Genomic DNA, 16220 nt, shown 5'->3' on the forward strand with positions numbered 1-16220 from the left:
CCCAAAAGCCCTTGTTACTCCAAAAAATTGATAGTACACACTGATGCTTCTGAATTATGGGTAGGGGCAGTTCTATCACAGCTAAACACAGAGGTCCAGGATCAACCTGTTGCTTTTATCAGCAGGAGGTTGACCCCTAGAGAAAAGTGTTGGTCTGCCATATAGAGCGGGAGGCCTTTGCTGTGGTCCGGGCCTTGAAAAAGTTGAGACCATACCTCTTTGGGACTCACTTTATTGTTCAAAGAGACCACAAACCTCTATCATGGCTTAAACAAATGAAAGGTGAAAACCCTAAATTGTTGAGTACTTTCCTACAGTGTAATTCTCTGAGGTGGGGGTGATGTGTACTTTTCTAAAGAGGTCTAGAATGAGTTTTGTGGCCGCCTCCTGAATGGTCTGAAGGCGGTGGTGGGCCATGGGGACAAGGAGGGATTATCCAGGTACGAGTAAACTACTTCCTTCTTTCTAGCAGTGTGGGGTACATCTTTCTCCCACTTTCCTCTACCTCTTTCTGATTTTCAAAGACAGAAGTAGTTTTAAACTGTCAGGAGTGGGAAATATCAACAGGAAGGTAGTAACTAGGGACGTGGGCTTTCACTGGTGCAGTGGCTCTGGGGCCCACTTTCCCCTGAAACCTGGTCTGGATCGCCTTTTGCAACCTCTGCCACTGCCTTTGCGACCCCTGGCCTCAAAGGTGGCAAAATCAGTGCCAGAAACACAGGAGAAGCTGGTCCTTATTGACATAAGCTGGGCTCTGTTCTCTTTCTTTCCTGTTAAATTCTTATTACAATAATAGTGAATAATAATAATACATTCTTCACATTATAATATATTATTCACTTAATAGTGAATAATGATATATTATTCACTATTAGTGTAATACAAATGAAGTACAATGAGATGGAATATGCACTTCTTGTAGGTGTGAGTGTGTGTATGTGGAGAGTGTAATTTTAACATTGTGTATATGTGTAACTATATGTGTGTGTGAGTGAAAGTGGAGGTCAAAGGGCATGTACAGACATGAACTCCTGGTATACACCATGCAACAATTCCAGTGCCAGGTTGTACACTGATGCAGACAGCAGTGGGCACCCCCACTCTATAACTCCTCACAATAACATCAGTGGTTATTGTAAACGCCACCTGTAAACGGAAAGGCTTTTCTGTTTTGGCATGTCCAGAGTGGCAGCAGTGCAGGAGTAAACTGTATATAACCTCTGTTAAACTAGGAAACAAAACTTCTGAGGTACTTGACTATGATAGTGCTGGGTATATATTCAATTTCTAATCTGGATACTGGAGCTCTTTGGGGGAATGGATGGGTCGAGTTAGTGCAAACTCCATTCCCTTTCTATGAAGACATTTCCAAGTTTAAAAATTTTAGGCACAAGGTTGTTCTTAGTAGTGTCACCTTCAGATAATTAAAGTTTCAAGTTGTCTTTGTTTTCAACATAAGTGATAAATGGTATTTCTCTGCCGTCCTATTCAGGAAGAAGACCCGGCTAGCAGTTCCCCCAGACCCAGCACCATGGGACCCCGGATACTAATGTACTCGCTGGCCATCACGCTGTCCATCCTGGGGAGTTCCTATTCTGGCCCAGTTGCCATTTACAGTAAGTTATCTGAGACAGGAGTCTGACCTATGTCAAGAGAAACAGTGACGTCATGAAGTGACAACAAAGGTCGTGACTCTATCAGACATCTTCTCCCCCCAGAGCAAGAAGGTTTGCAGGGCATCTCATCCTCACCAAGAGTTATACAAACAAGGGGTCATAGACTGACGGGTCGATTCATTGTTTGGAGGAACCCAAAATTTTGTAAAGCCAATACAACGCTCGATGTATGCTGCAGCTCTGAGCTTTAAGGATGTCTTCATAGTACACATGCTCTGAGATGGTGCTTAGGCTTAATTCTCTGAGCTGCTTTACCTGTGATTCAGGCACAAACAGTAGTTTCCACCTGATTCAGGATTAAAACTTTTCTGCAGGTTTTTTTCCACACTCCAATTTCAACTTCCTGTAACAGGGCTGAACTTCAGATATTACCACTTTATAACCAATTGATGAAGCAGAAAGCTTTGCCCCTTAGCATCTTTTAAATGAGAGCCCCAGAGCAGAACTCATACATGTGTGTAAAGAAATGGCTTAGGCAGTTAGTAGAAAGGGGTGAAAGCCATACGTGCCTCCGAAGGTGCAGAGCAGAGTGCATCCATGTATGTAAAGTCGTGGTTTGGGCACTTAAGAGAAAAGAACAAAAGCCACACACATTGCTCTGTCTAAAACAAGCTATGAGCCACACTGAAGAACAATATCCTTGATCACAAGTGCTATTTTGGCACAGCATTCCTTTCCCATTGAACCGATCAAGGCAGAAGTTGCTAACATATCCAGAGATGGTGCAGTCCAGAGAGTGCTGTATAACTTATCGACTTTCACATGCTCACTAAGCTAGAGCAGTACATAGATTCATACACAGCAGACCACAAGACCCTCATTTAGAATGGCCTGTTCAATCTGCGGTAAAATACTGACGTGGGTATGTTACATTTGCATTCTGAGATGGCTTCAGGTATTTGCCTACTTCTTATGGGTAGCAGCAACAACCCATCCATAAGGGTGGAGGGGCCACACCCCTGCACTTTTGGACATAAACACCTTTGCTCAGCCTGACAGACACTCTTTATTTTCAAGAAGGACATCTAGGAGCTAGATGTGCACTAAATGTGCGGGCTTCAGGCTGCCTGAGCTGAACTTTGCTGTGCTGAGGATGTAGCAGTTCCTGTAAGCATGAACTCCTCAGTGTAGGAGGCTGGACTGGCTTGTAGTGAGTACCAAGGGGTACTTGCACCTTGCACCAGGCCCAGTTATCCCTTATTAGTGTATAGGGTGTCTAGCAGCTTAGGCTGATAGATAATGGTAGCTTAGCAGAGCAGCTTAGGCTGAACTAGGAGACGTGTGAAGCTACTACAGTACCACTTAGTGTCATATGCACAATATCATAAGAAAACACAATACACAGTTATACTAAAAATAAAGGTACTTTATTTTTATGACAATATGCCAAAGTATCTTAGAGTGTACCCTCAGTGAGAGGATAGGAAATATACACAAGATATATATACACAATAGCAAAAATATGCAGTATAGTCTTAGAAAACAGTGCAAACAATGTATAGTTACAATTGGATGCAATGGGGAAACATAGGGATAGGGGCAACACAAACCATATACTCCAGAAGTGGAATGCGAACCACGAATGGACCCCAAACCTATGTGACCTAGTAGAGGGTCGCTGGGACTATTAGAAAATAGTGAGAGTTAGAAAAATAACCCTCCCCAAGACCCTGAAAAGTGAGTGCAAAGTGCACTAAAGTTCCCCTAAGGACAAAATAGTCGTGTTAGAGGGAGAATGCAAGGAAAACACAAATCAGCAATGCAACAACGATGGATTCCTGTCTGAGGGTACCTGTGGAACAAGGGGACCAAGTCCAAAAGTCACAAGCAGCTCGGAGATGGGCAGATGCCCAAGAAATGCCAGCGGTTGGTGCAAAGAAGCTCTTACTAGGCTGAAGAACTGTGAATACTGCAGGAACGACAAGGGCTAGAGACTTCCCCTTTGGAGGATGGATCCGCAACGCCTTGGAGAGTCGGCCAGAAGTGTTTTCCCGCCGGATGGACGCCAACAAGCCTTGCTACACGCAAATTGTGTATTTGGCGTTTTTGGACGCTGCTGGGGCCCAGGAGGGACCAGAAGGTCGCAAATTGTAACTGCAGAGAGAGGGGAAGTCGAGCAAGACAAAGAGCCCTCACTGAAGCAGGTAGCACCCGGAGAAGTGCCAGAAACAGGCACTACGAGGATGCGTGAAACGGTGCTCGCCGAAGTTGCACAAAGGAGTCCCACGTCGCCGGAGACCAACTTAGAAAGTCGTGCAATGCAGGTTAGAGTGCCGTGGACCCAGGCTTGGCTGTGCACGAAGGATTTCCGCCGGAAGTGCACAGGGGCCGGAGTAGCTTGCAAAGTCGCGGTTCCCAGCAATGCAGCCCAGCGAGGTGAGGCAAGGACATACCTCCACCAAACTTGGGCTGAAGAGTCACTGGACTGTGGGGGTCACTTGGACGGTGTCGCTGGATTCGAGGGACCTCGCTCGTCGTGCTGAGAGGAGACCCAAGGGACCGGTAATGCAGCTTTTTGGTGCCTGCGGTTGCAGGGGGAAGATTCCGTCGACCCACGGGAGATTTCTTCGGAGCTTCTGGTGCAGAGAGGAGGCAGACTACCCCCACAGCATGCACAAGCAGGAAAACAGTCGAGAAGGCGGCAGGATCAGCGTTACAGAGTTGCAGTAGTCGTCTTTGCTACTATGTTGCAGGTTTGCAGGCTTCCAGCGCGGTCAGCGGTCGATTCCTTATCAGAAGGTGAAGAGGGAGATGCAGAGGAACTCGGCTGAGCTCATGCATTCGTTATCTAAAGTTTCCCCAGAGACAGAGACCCTAAATAGCCAGAAAAGAGGGTTTGGCTACCTAGGAGAGAGGAAAGGCTACTAACACCTGAAGGAGCCTATCAGCAGGAGTCTCTGACGTCACCTGGTGGCACTGGCCACTCAGAGCAGTCCAGTGTGCCAGCAGCACCTCTGTTTCCAAGATGGCAGAGGTCTGGAGCACACTGGAGGAGCTCTGGACACCTCCCAGGGGAGGTGCAGGTCAGGGGAGTGGTCACTCCCCTTTCCTTTGTCCAGTTTCGCGCCAGAGCAGGGGCTAAGGGGTCCCTGAACCGGTGTAGACTGGCTTATGCAGAATTGGGCACATCTGTGCCCAACAAAGCATTTCCAGAGGCTGGGGGAGGCTACTCCTCCCCTGCCTTCACACCATTTTCCAAAGGGAGAGGGTGTCACACCCTCTCTCAGAGGAAGTTCTTTGTTCTGCCATCCTGGGCCAGGCCTGGCTGGACCCCAGGAGGGCAGCTGCCTGTCTGAGGGGTTGGCAGCAGCAGCAGCTGCAGTGAAACCCCAGGAAGGTGCAGTCTGGCAGTACCAGGGTCTGTGCTACAGACCACTGGGATCATGGAATTGTACCAATAATGCCAGGATGGCATAGAGGGGGCAATTCCATGATCATAGACATGTTACATGGCCATATTCGGAGTTACCATGGTGAAGCTACATATAGGTAGTGACCTATATGTAGTGCACGCGTGTAATGGTGTCCCCGCACTCACAAAGTTCAGTGAATTGGCTCTGAACAATGTGGGGGCACCTGGGCTAGTGCCAGGGTGCCCTCACACTAAGTAACTTTGCACCTAAACTTTACCAGGTAAAGGTTAGACATATAGGTGACTTATAAGTTACTTAAGTGCAGTGTAAAATGGCTGTGAAATAACGTGGACGTTATTTCACTCAGGCTGCAGTGGCAGGCCTGTGTAAGAATTGTCAGAGCTCCCTATGGGTGGCAAAAGAAATGCTGCAGCCCATAGGGATCTCCTGGAACCCCAATACCCTGGGTACCTCAGTACCATATACTAGGGAATTATAAGGGTGTTCCAGTAAGCCAATGTAAATTGGTAAAAATGGTCACTAGCCTGTTAGTGACAATTTAAAAGCAATGAGAGAGCATAACCACTGAGGTTCTGGTTAGCAGAGCCTCAGTGAGACAGTTAGGCACCACACAGGGAACACATACATGCACACCTATGAGCACTGGGGTCCTGTGTGACAGGGTCCCAGTGACACATACATATAGGCCACAACCTTATGAGCACTGGGGTCCTGACTAGCAGGATCCCAGTGACACATAACAAACATACTGAAAACATAGTGTTTTCACTATGAGCACCGAGGCCTGGCTATCAGGATCCCAGTGAGACAGTGAAAACAGTGACAAACACCCTGACATACACTCACAAACAGGCCAAAAGTGGGGGTAACAAGGCTAGAAAGAGGCTACCTTCTCACACAACCCCCCCCAAACGAAGGACAATAAGGCTAACCTTGGCCAGTTGAGACTTTATTGTCTAAGTGGTGATAAGTAGAGAGTAGCTCTGCAATAGACTGGTTACTCCCTTTATCATCCACTATATGGTTACTTCCCTGTGGGGATGTAAACCACCCTGTTTGAAGTTTTTTAGCTAAGCAACAATGTGAAGATGTATTTTCAGAGTTTCTATCAGTAAGTTTTAGTTTAGAGCAGTGGGAATTGTCCACTGAACCTATTTGTAGTGATGGAAATGCCAGACAGGGATGCTGTCTCAGAAAAGCCATAGCAGGGCAAAAACTTTGTCCATATGGCTGGAAGAGAGAACAGGGATGCTGTTTCTCTTGGGTTGGAGCAGGGCAGGGATGCTGTCCTATCAGCTCCACACTAGGGCAGGGATGCTGTCCTAAGTGTTGTGAGGCAGTGCAGGGTTTCTGCACTAAAGTTTCTCTGGGAGGGTTGGAGGGATGCTCCATGTTAAATAACATGGTGCTGTTTTTCTCACCAATGTTAGTTATCCCACAGAGAGGTACTTCCACCTCAGGGAGTCCAGCTTTGCCAGCTGATGATTCCCTTGGAACAGGTGCCACCCCAGGAGAGGTTTCTCCCACCACAGGAATAGTATCCTGAATGGTAGGGTGGTTAGGGGATACTGTGATACCCTTTTTACCTGTTGATGGAGAGGGATCCTGATTTTTCAGGCCTTCTCTCCTTTGCTTTTTCATTTCATTTGAAATGAGAGGGAACAATTCCTCAGGGATGCCCAGCATGGCTGCATGGGCATAAAACTCTACATCAGCCCAACCTGAGGCCTCTAGGTCATTACCTAAGAGACAGTCTACAGGTAAGCTAGGTGATACCACCACCTGCTTAGGGCCAGTAACTCCACCCCAACTAAACTGAATTCTAGCTAAGGGAAGAAACTTAGTGGAGTTATGGACATCAATAATCTTATACTGTTGTCCAATGATGTGTTGTTCAGGAGGCACTAGGTTTTCAGTCACCAAAGTGAAACTGGCACCTGTGTCCCTGTAGGCCAAGGCCTCAACACCATTTATTGAAACTGTCTGCCTGTACTTATCCATTGTAAGGGGACAAGCAGCCAGTGTGGCAAGGCCAGTGCCACTAGGTGTGACCGAAACTGTCTTGGGGCTGATTACATCAGTTTCCACTATGGACCCATAAGTGAACCCAACTACACCCTTTGCTTGACTGTTGCCAGCAGTCCCACCACTAGTACCACTACTGCTAGGGGCACTAGAGCTTGATGTATTAGTGGTGGTAGGCTCAGGGGGTTTACCTGGACAGGACTTATCCCCTGGCCTATGGCCTCTGTTTTTACACACAAAGCACAAAGGCTTTTTAATGTGTGCAGGTTGGGAAGAAGAGGAAGAATTAGTTTTATCCCCACCCTCTGAAGAGTGTTTAAGACTTGAAGTGGGATCTTTGGTTTTACCCTTATCCCCATGCTTATCTTGAGATTTTTCACCATCTTTCTTCTTATTGCCATCTTTGTCACCCCCTGTATGAACTTTTCTGTTCACCCTTGTTCAGACCCATTTGTCTGCCTTCTTTCCCAATTCTTGGGGAGAGGTCAGATCAGAGTCTACCAGGTACTGGTGCAACAAATCAGACACACAATTATTAAGTATATGCTCTCTCAGGATTGTGTTATACAGGCTTTCATAATCAGTAACTTTACTGCCATGTAACCACCCCTCCAAGGCCTTCACTGAATGGTCAATGAAATCAACCCAGTCTTGTGAAGACTCCTTTTTGGTCTCTCTGAACTTTATCCTGTACTGTTCAGTGGTTAAGCCATAACCATCCAGGAGTGCATTCTTAAGAACTGTAAAATTATTGGCATCACTTTCTTTCACAGTAAGGAGTCTATCCCTACCCTTTCCACTAAATGATAGCCATAGGATAGCAGCCCACTGCCTTTGAGGGACATCCTGTACAACACAGGCCCTCTCAAGTGCAGCAAACCACTTGTTAATGTCATCCCCCTCCTTACAAGGGGGAACTATCTTGTGCAGATTCCTTGAATCATGCTCTTTTGCAGGATGACTATGGGGAATACTGCTGCTGCCACCATGGGTATCTAAACCCAACTTCTGTCTTTCCTTCTCTAATTCTAAAGACTGTCTATCCAAATCCAGCTGTTGCTTCTTGAGCTTCAGTCTGGTTTGTTCCACTCTCAATCTATTGAGCTCCCTTTCTAACAATCTGTCTTCAGGGTGGGTGGGAGGGACATTTCTAGATACAGAGGTATGATGGGAATGAACAGAAGGAGACCTGTCCCTTACAGAGGGCACCCTAACAGCTTGGCTAACAGTATAATGTGAGAGCACACCATCAGTATGGTGTGATTCAACCTCTGTACCAACTATGCTAGACTGTCTAGTAATGGGCAGGCTGAGAAGTTTCTTTCCTGAATCTTTTCCTGGGGGACTCCCTGGATCAGATTGAGAACCATTAGCTACTTTTTCACCAGATTGGGCACTTATGGCCTTATCCTGTACTCTAAGCATGTTAATTAACAGTTCTAAGGAAGGATTCTTCCCTACACTCAAACCTCTCTCTATGCAGAGACTCCTTGCTCCTTTCCAGCTAAGGTGATCATATGCAAGTTTGGACAGTTCAACATTTTGGCCTGTGCCAGACATTTTTAGAGAGAGTTAAAGTGATAGAAAAAAGTTTTCAGAACTTTTTGGAAAGACAGAAAAAAAAACTTTTTAAACTTTTAAGAACTTTTTGAAAGTTTAGAAGTACTTTTCAGCACTTAGAAAAGAGTGAAAAGAGGAAATGCAAAACTTTTTGGCTATGTGTATATACACTGACCTTGTTTTGTATATTTTTCTCTTATGAAAAGTACAATGACAAGAGTGGTAAGTAGTCTCAAGCACTGATCCCACCACTGCACAACCAATGTATGAGGCTGGACTGGCTTGTAGTGAGTACCAAGGGGTACTTGCACCTTGCACCAGGCCCAGTTATCCCTTATTAGTGTATAGGGTGTCTAGCAGCTTAGGCTGATAGATAATGGTAGCTTAGCAGAGCAGCTTAGGCTGAACTAGGAGACGTGTGAAGCTACTACAGTACCACTTAGTGTCATATGCACAATATCATAAGAAAACACAATACACAGTTATACTAAAAATAAAGGTACTTTATTTTTATGACAATATGCCAAAGTATCTTAGAGTGTACCCTCAGTGAGAGGATAGGAAATATACACAAGATATATATACACAATAGCAAAAATATGCAGTATAGTCTTAGAAAACAGTGCAAACAATGTATAGTTACAATAGGATGCAATGGGGAAACATAGGGATAGGGGCAACACAAACCATATACTCCAGAAGTGGAATGCGAACCACGAATGGACCCCAAACCTATGTGACCTTGTAGAGGGTCGCTGGGACTATTAGAAAATAGTGAGAGTTAGAAAAATAACCCTCCCCAAGACCCTGAAAAGTGAGTGCAAAGTGCACTAAAGTTCCCCTAAGGACAAAATAGTCGTGTTAGAGGGAGAATGCAAGGAAAACACAAATCAGCAATGCAACAACGATGGATTCCTGTCTGAGGGTACCTGTGGAACAAGGGGACCAAGTCCAAAAGTCACAAGCAGCTCGGAGATGGGCAGATGCCCCAGAAATGCCAGCGGTTGGTGCAAAGAAGCTCTTACTAGGCTGAAGAACTGTGAATACTGCAGGAACGACAAGGGCTAGAGACTTCCCCTTTGGAGGATGGATCCCCCACGCCTTGGAGAGTCGTGCAGAAGTGTTTTCTCGCCAGATGGACGCCAACAAGCCTTGCTACACGCAAATCGTGCGTTTGGCGTTTTTGGACGCTGCTGGGGCCCAGGAGGGACCAGAAGGTCGCAAATTGGACCTGCAGAGAGAGGGGACGTCGAGCAAGACAAAGAGCCCTCAATGAAGCAGGTAGCACCCGGAGAAGTGCCAAAAACAGGCACTACGAGGATGCGTGAAACGGTGCTCGCTGAAGTTGCACAAAGGAGTCCCACGTCGCCGGAGACCAACTTAGAAAGTCGTGCAATGCAGGTTAGAGTGCCGTGGACCCAGGCTTGGCTGTGTACAAAGGATTTCCGCCAGAAGTGCACAGGAGCCGGAGTAGCTTGCAAAGTTGCGGTTCCCAGCAATGCAGCCCAGCGAGGTGAGGCAAGGACTTACCTCCACCAAACTTGGGCTGAAGAGTCACTGGACTGTGTGGGTCACTTGGACGGTGTTGCTGGATTCGAGGGACCTCGCTCGTCGTGCTGAGAGGAGACCCAAGGGACCGGTAATGCAGCTTTTTGGTGCCTGCGGTTGCAGGGGGAAGATTCCGTCGACCCACGGGAGATTTCTTCGGAGCTTCTGGTGCAGAGAGGAGGCAGACTACCCCCACAGCATGCACAAGCAGAAAAACAGTCGAGAAGGCGGCAGGATCAGCGTTACAGAGTTGCAGTAGTCGTCTTTGCTACTATGTTGCAGGTTTGCAGGCTTCCAGCGCGGTCAGCGGTTGATTCCTTATCAGAAGGTGAAGAGGGAGATGCAGAGGAACTCGGCTGAGCTCATGCATTCGTTATCTAAAGTTTCCCCAGAGACAGAGACCCTAAATAGCCAGAAAAGAGGGTTTGGCTACCTAGGAGAGAGGAAAGGCTACTAACACCTGAAGGAGCCTATCAGCAGGAGTCTCTGACGTCACCTGGTGGCACTGGCCACTCAGAGCAGTCCAGTGTGCCAGCAGCACCTCTGTTTCCAAGATGGCAGAGGTCTGGAGCACACTGGAGGAGCTCTGGACACCTCCCAGGGGAGGTGCAGGTCAGGGGAGTGGTCACTCCCCTTTCCTTTGTCCAGTTTCGCGCCAGAGCAGGGGCTAAGGGGTCCCTGAACCGGTGTAGACTGGCTTATGCAGAACTGGGCACATCTGTGCCCAACAAAGCATTTCCAGAGGCTGGGGGAGGCTACTCCTCCCCTGCCTTCACACCATTTTCCAAAGGGAGAGGGTGACACACCCTCTCTCAGAGGAAGTTCTTTGTTCTGCCATCCTGGGCCAGGCCTGGCTGGACCCCAGGAGGGCAGCTGCCTGTCTGAGGGGTTGGCAGCAGCAGCAGCTGCAGTGAAACCCCAGGAAGGGCAGTCTGGCGGTACCAGGGTCTGTGCTACAGACCACTGGGATCATGGAATTGTACCAATAATGCCAGGATGGCATAGAGGGGGCAATTCCATGATCATAGACATGTTACATGGCCATATTCGGAGTTACCATGGTGAAGCTACATATAGGTAGTGACCTATATGTAGTGCACGCGTGTAATGGTGTCCCCGCACTCACAAAGTTCAGTGAATTGGCTCTGAACAATGTGGGGGCACCTTGGCTAGTGCCAGGGTGCCCTCACACTAAGTAACTTTGCACCTAAACTTTACCAGGTAAAGGTTAGACATATAGGTGACTTATAAGTTACTTAAGTGCAGTGTAAAATGGCTGTGAAATAACGTGGACGTTATTTCACTCAGGCTGCAGTGGCAGGCCTGTGTAAGAATTGTCAGAGCTCCCTATGGGTGGCAAAAGAAATGCTGCAGCCCATAGGGATCTCCTGGAACCCCAATACCCTGGGTACCTCAGTACCATATACTAGGGAATTATAAGGGTGTTCCAGTAAGCCAATGTAAATTGGTAAAAATGGTCACTAGCCTGTTAGTGACAATTTAAAAGTAATGAGAGAGCATAACCACTGAGGTTCTGGTTAGCAGAGCCTCAGTGAGACAGTTAGGCACCACACAGGGAACACATACATGCACACCTATGAGCACTGGGGTCCTGTGTGACAGGGTCCCAGTGACACATACATATAGGCCACAACCTTATGAGCACTGGGGTCCTGACTAGCAGGATCCCAGTGACACATAACAAACATACTGAAAACATAGTGTTTTCACTATGAGCACTGATGCCTGGCTATCAGGATCCCAGTGAGACGGTGAAAACAGTGACAAACACCCTGACATACACTCACAAACAGGCCAAAAGTGGGGGTAACAAGGCTAGAAAGAGGCTACCTTCTCACACTCAGGCCATTAAAAGACCTCAAGGCCTTCCCTCTCATGATGAGGGGGGCATCAGTGATATCCTAATACCTGGGCACTTCAGTTTTAATCCCTTGAAGTGCTGAGGGCCAAGTGTCCATCACTGACACCTCATCACAGTCTGCATAGGGCCTCAAGTCTCTTTGACCCCATCCTACTCTGTGATGAGTTAGAGACTGCTGCCTCCCCTCATTGACTGACGTAAGGTCAGGGAATGAGGGGAGTCAGCAGTCCCAACCCTCCTGACACCTCCAAGGCTGCCCTCTCTGAGAGCTGCAGCATATGAGTGTTGTGCTTTTATTGACTGGTACTCATGTCTTTGTATGAATGTATATGTATTTGTGAGTGAGTGTTGTGAATTGGTGTAGGATGCTGGCTTGGCTTATGGTGGGTACCAATGGTACTTACACCTTATGCCAGGTCCAGGTGTCCCTTATTAGTAGAGTGTAGTAGTGTTCTAGGAGCTTAGGCTGATAGAGGTAGCTGTAGCAGAGCAGCCAAGGCTGAACTAGGAGACATGCAAAGCTCATGCAATACCACTTATATCATATAGGTACTATATCATAAGAAAGACAATACTCATAGTTACTAAAAATAAAGGTACTTTATTTTAGTGACAATGTGCCAAAAATATCTCAGAGGATATACTCCTTTAGGAGGTAAGTAACATACACAAAATATACACAACTAACTAAATCAGGTAAGTAAAACAGTCAGCAAGTAGTGCAAACATTGTAGAATACAATAGGATACAATAGGCCCAGGGGCAACACAAACCATATACTAAGAAAGTGAAATGAGAACCACGAATGGACCCCTAGGCTAGTGTAGTGTGTAGAGGGTCGCTAGGAGTGTAAGAAAACACTAAGGGTGTAAAAGATACCCCACCCCAAGACCCTGGAAAGTAGGAGTAAAGTACTACTATTTCCCCCAAAAACACTCTAAAGTTGTGATAAAGGATTTTGCAAAGACCACAACAGACTTCAAAGCACAGAAAACGGATTCCTGGACCTGAGGACCTGCAAAAGAAGGGGACCAAGTCCAAGAGTCGCTAAAGTGTCCAGGGGGGGCAGGAGCCCACTAAACCCCGGATGAAGGTGCAAAATGGCTGCCTCTGGTTGGAAGAACCTGAAGATTCTGAAACAACGAAAGGAGGTAGGAGGTTCTTCTTTGTGCAGAAGATGTCCCATGGCGTGCTGGAGGATGCAGAGTTGTTTCCTTGGCAAAACAAGCCTTGCTAGCTGCAAGAGTCGCAGTTGGAGACAAAGGGTGCTGCTTGGGCCCTGGAAGGACCAGGATGTCGCCACCTGGAAGAGGAGACAGGGGGGGCACTCAGCAATCTAGAGAGCCCATGCACAAGAAGGAAGCACCCGCAGAAGTCCTTGAACATGGGTTCAAGAAGACTGAACACAGCGGTCGTCTCAACACTGCAAAGAGAGGTCCCACGACACCGGAGATCAACTCAGGGAATTGTGCATCGCAGGAGAGAGTGCTGGGGACCTAGGCTCAGCTGTGCATGCAAGATTTCTTGGAAATGTTCACAGATGCCCTTGTAGCTGCAGATCACACAGTGCACAGGATTACTGTCTGGGGAGGGGAGGTAAGGACTTATCTCCTCCAAATTCAGACAGTTGGACACTTGGGTCCACCACCTGTGTTCCAGGGACCACGCTTGTCAGGATGAGAGGGGACCCAGAGTACCGGTGACGCTGAAGTTTGGTGCCTGCTGAAGCAGGGGGAAGATTCCGTCGACCCACAGGAGATTTCTTCATGGCTTCCAGTGCATGGTGAAGGCAGGCTTCCCCCAGAGCATGCCCCACCAGGAAACAGTTGAGAAAGCCGTCAGGATTAGGCGCTACAATGTCACTGGTAGTCTTCTGGCTACTTTGTTGCAGTTTTGCAGGCGTCCTGGTGCAGTCAGTGGTCGATCCGTGGCAGAAGTCGAAGAGAGAAGTGCAGAGGAACCCTGATGAATTATTGCAAGTCATAATCTGAGGAAAAGCCCACTGGAGAGACCCTAAGTAGCCCTCAGAGTAGGATTGGCCACCTAGTCAGGTATGCACCTATCAGGAGGGGTCTCTGACGTCACCTGCTGGCACTGGCTACTCAGAGGCCTCCAGAGTTCCCCCACACCTCTGAAAGCAAGATGGCAGAGGTGTGAGACACACTGGAGGAGCTCTGGGCACCACCCCTGGGGTGGTGATGGACAGGGGAGTGGTCACTCTCCTTTCCTTTGTCCAGTTTTGCACCAAGAGCAGGGACTGGGGGTTCCCAAAGCCAGTGTAGACTGGCTTGTGCAAGGAGGGCACCATCTGTGCCCTTAAAAGCATTTCCAGAGGCTGGGAGAGGCTACCCCTCCCCAGCCTGTAACTCCTATTTCCAAAGAGAGAGGGTGTGACACCCTGCTCTCAGAGGAAATGCTTTGTTCTGCCTTCCTGGGACTGAGCTGCCCAGACCCCAGGAGGGAAGAACCCTGTCTGTGGGGTGGCAGCAACTGTAGCTGTGGAGAAAACCCCAAAGAGCAGTACGGGGGTCCATAGTGGAGCCCCCAGGATGCATGGAATTGGCTCCCCAATACCACATTTGGAATGCGGGGACAATTCCATGATCTTAGACATGTTACATGGCCATGTTCGGGGTTACCATTGTGAAGCTACACATAGTTATTGTCCTATTTGTATTACACGCATGTAATGGTGTCCCCGCACTCACAAAGTCTGGGGAAATGGCCCTGAAGTATGTGGGGGCACATTTGCTAGTGCAAGGGTGCCCTCACACTAAGTAACTTTGCACCTAACCTTCAGCAAGTGAAGGTTGGACATATAGGTGACTTATAAGTTCCGTAAGTGCTGTGAAAATGGCTGTGAAATAGGGTGTGCAGTATTTCACGCAGGCTGCAATGGCAGCCTGTGTAAGGGTTTGTCTGAGCTCCCTATGGGTGGCACAAGAAATGCTGCAGCCCATATGGATCTCCTGGAACCCCAATACCCTGGGTACCTAGGTACCATATACTAGGGAGCTATAAGGGTGTTCCAGTAGGCCGATTGAAATTGGTAGATGTAGTCACTAGCCTACAGTGACAAATTTAAAGGCAGAGGGAGCATGAGCACTGAGGTTCTGATTAGCAGAGTCTCAGTGACACAGTTATGCACTACACAGGTATACACGTTCGGGCCACAGACTATGAGCACTGGGGTCCTGGCTAGCAGAATCCCAGTGAGACAGGCAAAAACATACTGACATACATGTAAAATTGGGGGTAACATGCCAAGAAAGATGGTACTTTCTTACAATGGGTGCATGTGCGCATGTCTGCATGTGAATGCATGGGTGTAAGTGAGTTTGTATCTGTGTGGGAGCCCCTACACCACCCTCTAAGCTGTACTTGCCGGCTGCCACTACATGTTAATATACTCCGGACATAGGTAGGGATAGGTGTGCTTCCACCTTATGAGAAGAAATGTTATCAGTCAAAATAAGCAAAAAAAAATAATACAAATAAAATAAGCAAAATACCCAGTTGCTTCAAATTTCTCTTTGTGGCATTCAGGTCACAAAAATGTTTGATGCCAAAATAAGGACCTTGTGTAGAGCTTCATGAGTACTCGTTTGATTCTGTGAGTGTTCCAGATATGTGGAGTATTCACTCAAAATGTAGGAATTATCCCACCTTTTAAAACCAATCCTTTGTATATGTGACATCTGCAGTCTTATCCCACTCTGTTAGTCTAAAGGGCCAGTCCCATACTGATGTTCTATCTGATGACCTTCCATTTTTTTAATACCAGATTTTATTGTTTTTTAAAACAGTTGAATACAACTTATACATTGTTTTCCTCTTCCCATCTCTCGGTTTATCACATTTTATCTTAGTCACTTATGTACACAGTCTGGTAGAGGTTCTTATTTAGTGTTCATCATGCACTTTTCGTAGTAACAAATTCCAACCCCCCCCCTCCCCAATCCCACCCTAACCCCTCTGTCCGAGATCTTGTTTTGGCAATGTCATATTTGTAGCAGGAAGGCTACAGATTTTTAGTTAACTCTTATGAGTCCTTGGCAGCAGTTTGTAAGGATTGGGGTTTCTATTCTTGTTTATGGTTGAGTCTTGTTCTGTTTTCGAGTATTGTATGTTATTGTGTTTTGGTATTGATATCAT

At 47.3% G+C, this 16220-nt stretch overlaps 1 protein-coding gene across 2 annotated transcripts in view; it reads left to right on the plus strand.

Annotated features, from left to right (window-relative positions):
- LOC138251274 (uncharacterized) overlaps positions 1-16220 on the plus strand; it is a 144138-nt gene that overhangs the window by 55684 nt on the left and 72234 nt on the right. For both annotated transcript variants that reach the window (XM_069205637.1, XM_069205638.1), the window contains exon 2: positions 1493-1616. In XM_069205637.1, the coding sequence (XP_069061738.1) occupies positions 1532-1616 (85 nt within the window). In that variant the 5' untranslated portion in view covers positions 1493-1531. The remainder of the gene's footprint in view (positions 1-1492; positions 1617-16220) is intronic.

The sequence above is a fragment of the Pleurodeles waltl genome, chromosome 1_2 (assembly GCF_031143425.1).
Source record: "Pleurodeles waltl isolate 20211129_DDA chromosome 1_2, aPleWal1.hap1.20221129, whole genome shotgun sequence".
Taxonomy (NCBI): Eukaryota; Metazoa; Chordata; class Amphibia; order Caudata; family Salamandridae; genus Pleurodeles; species Pleurodeles waltl.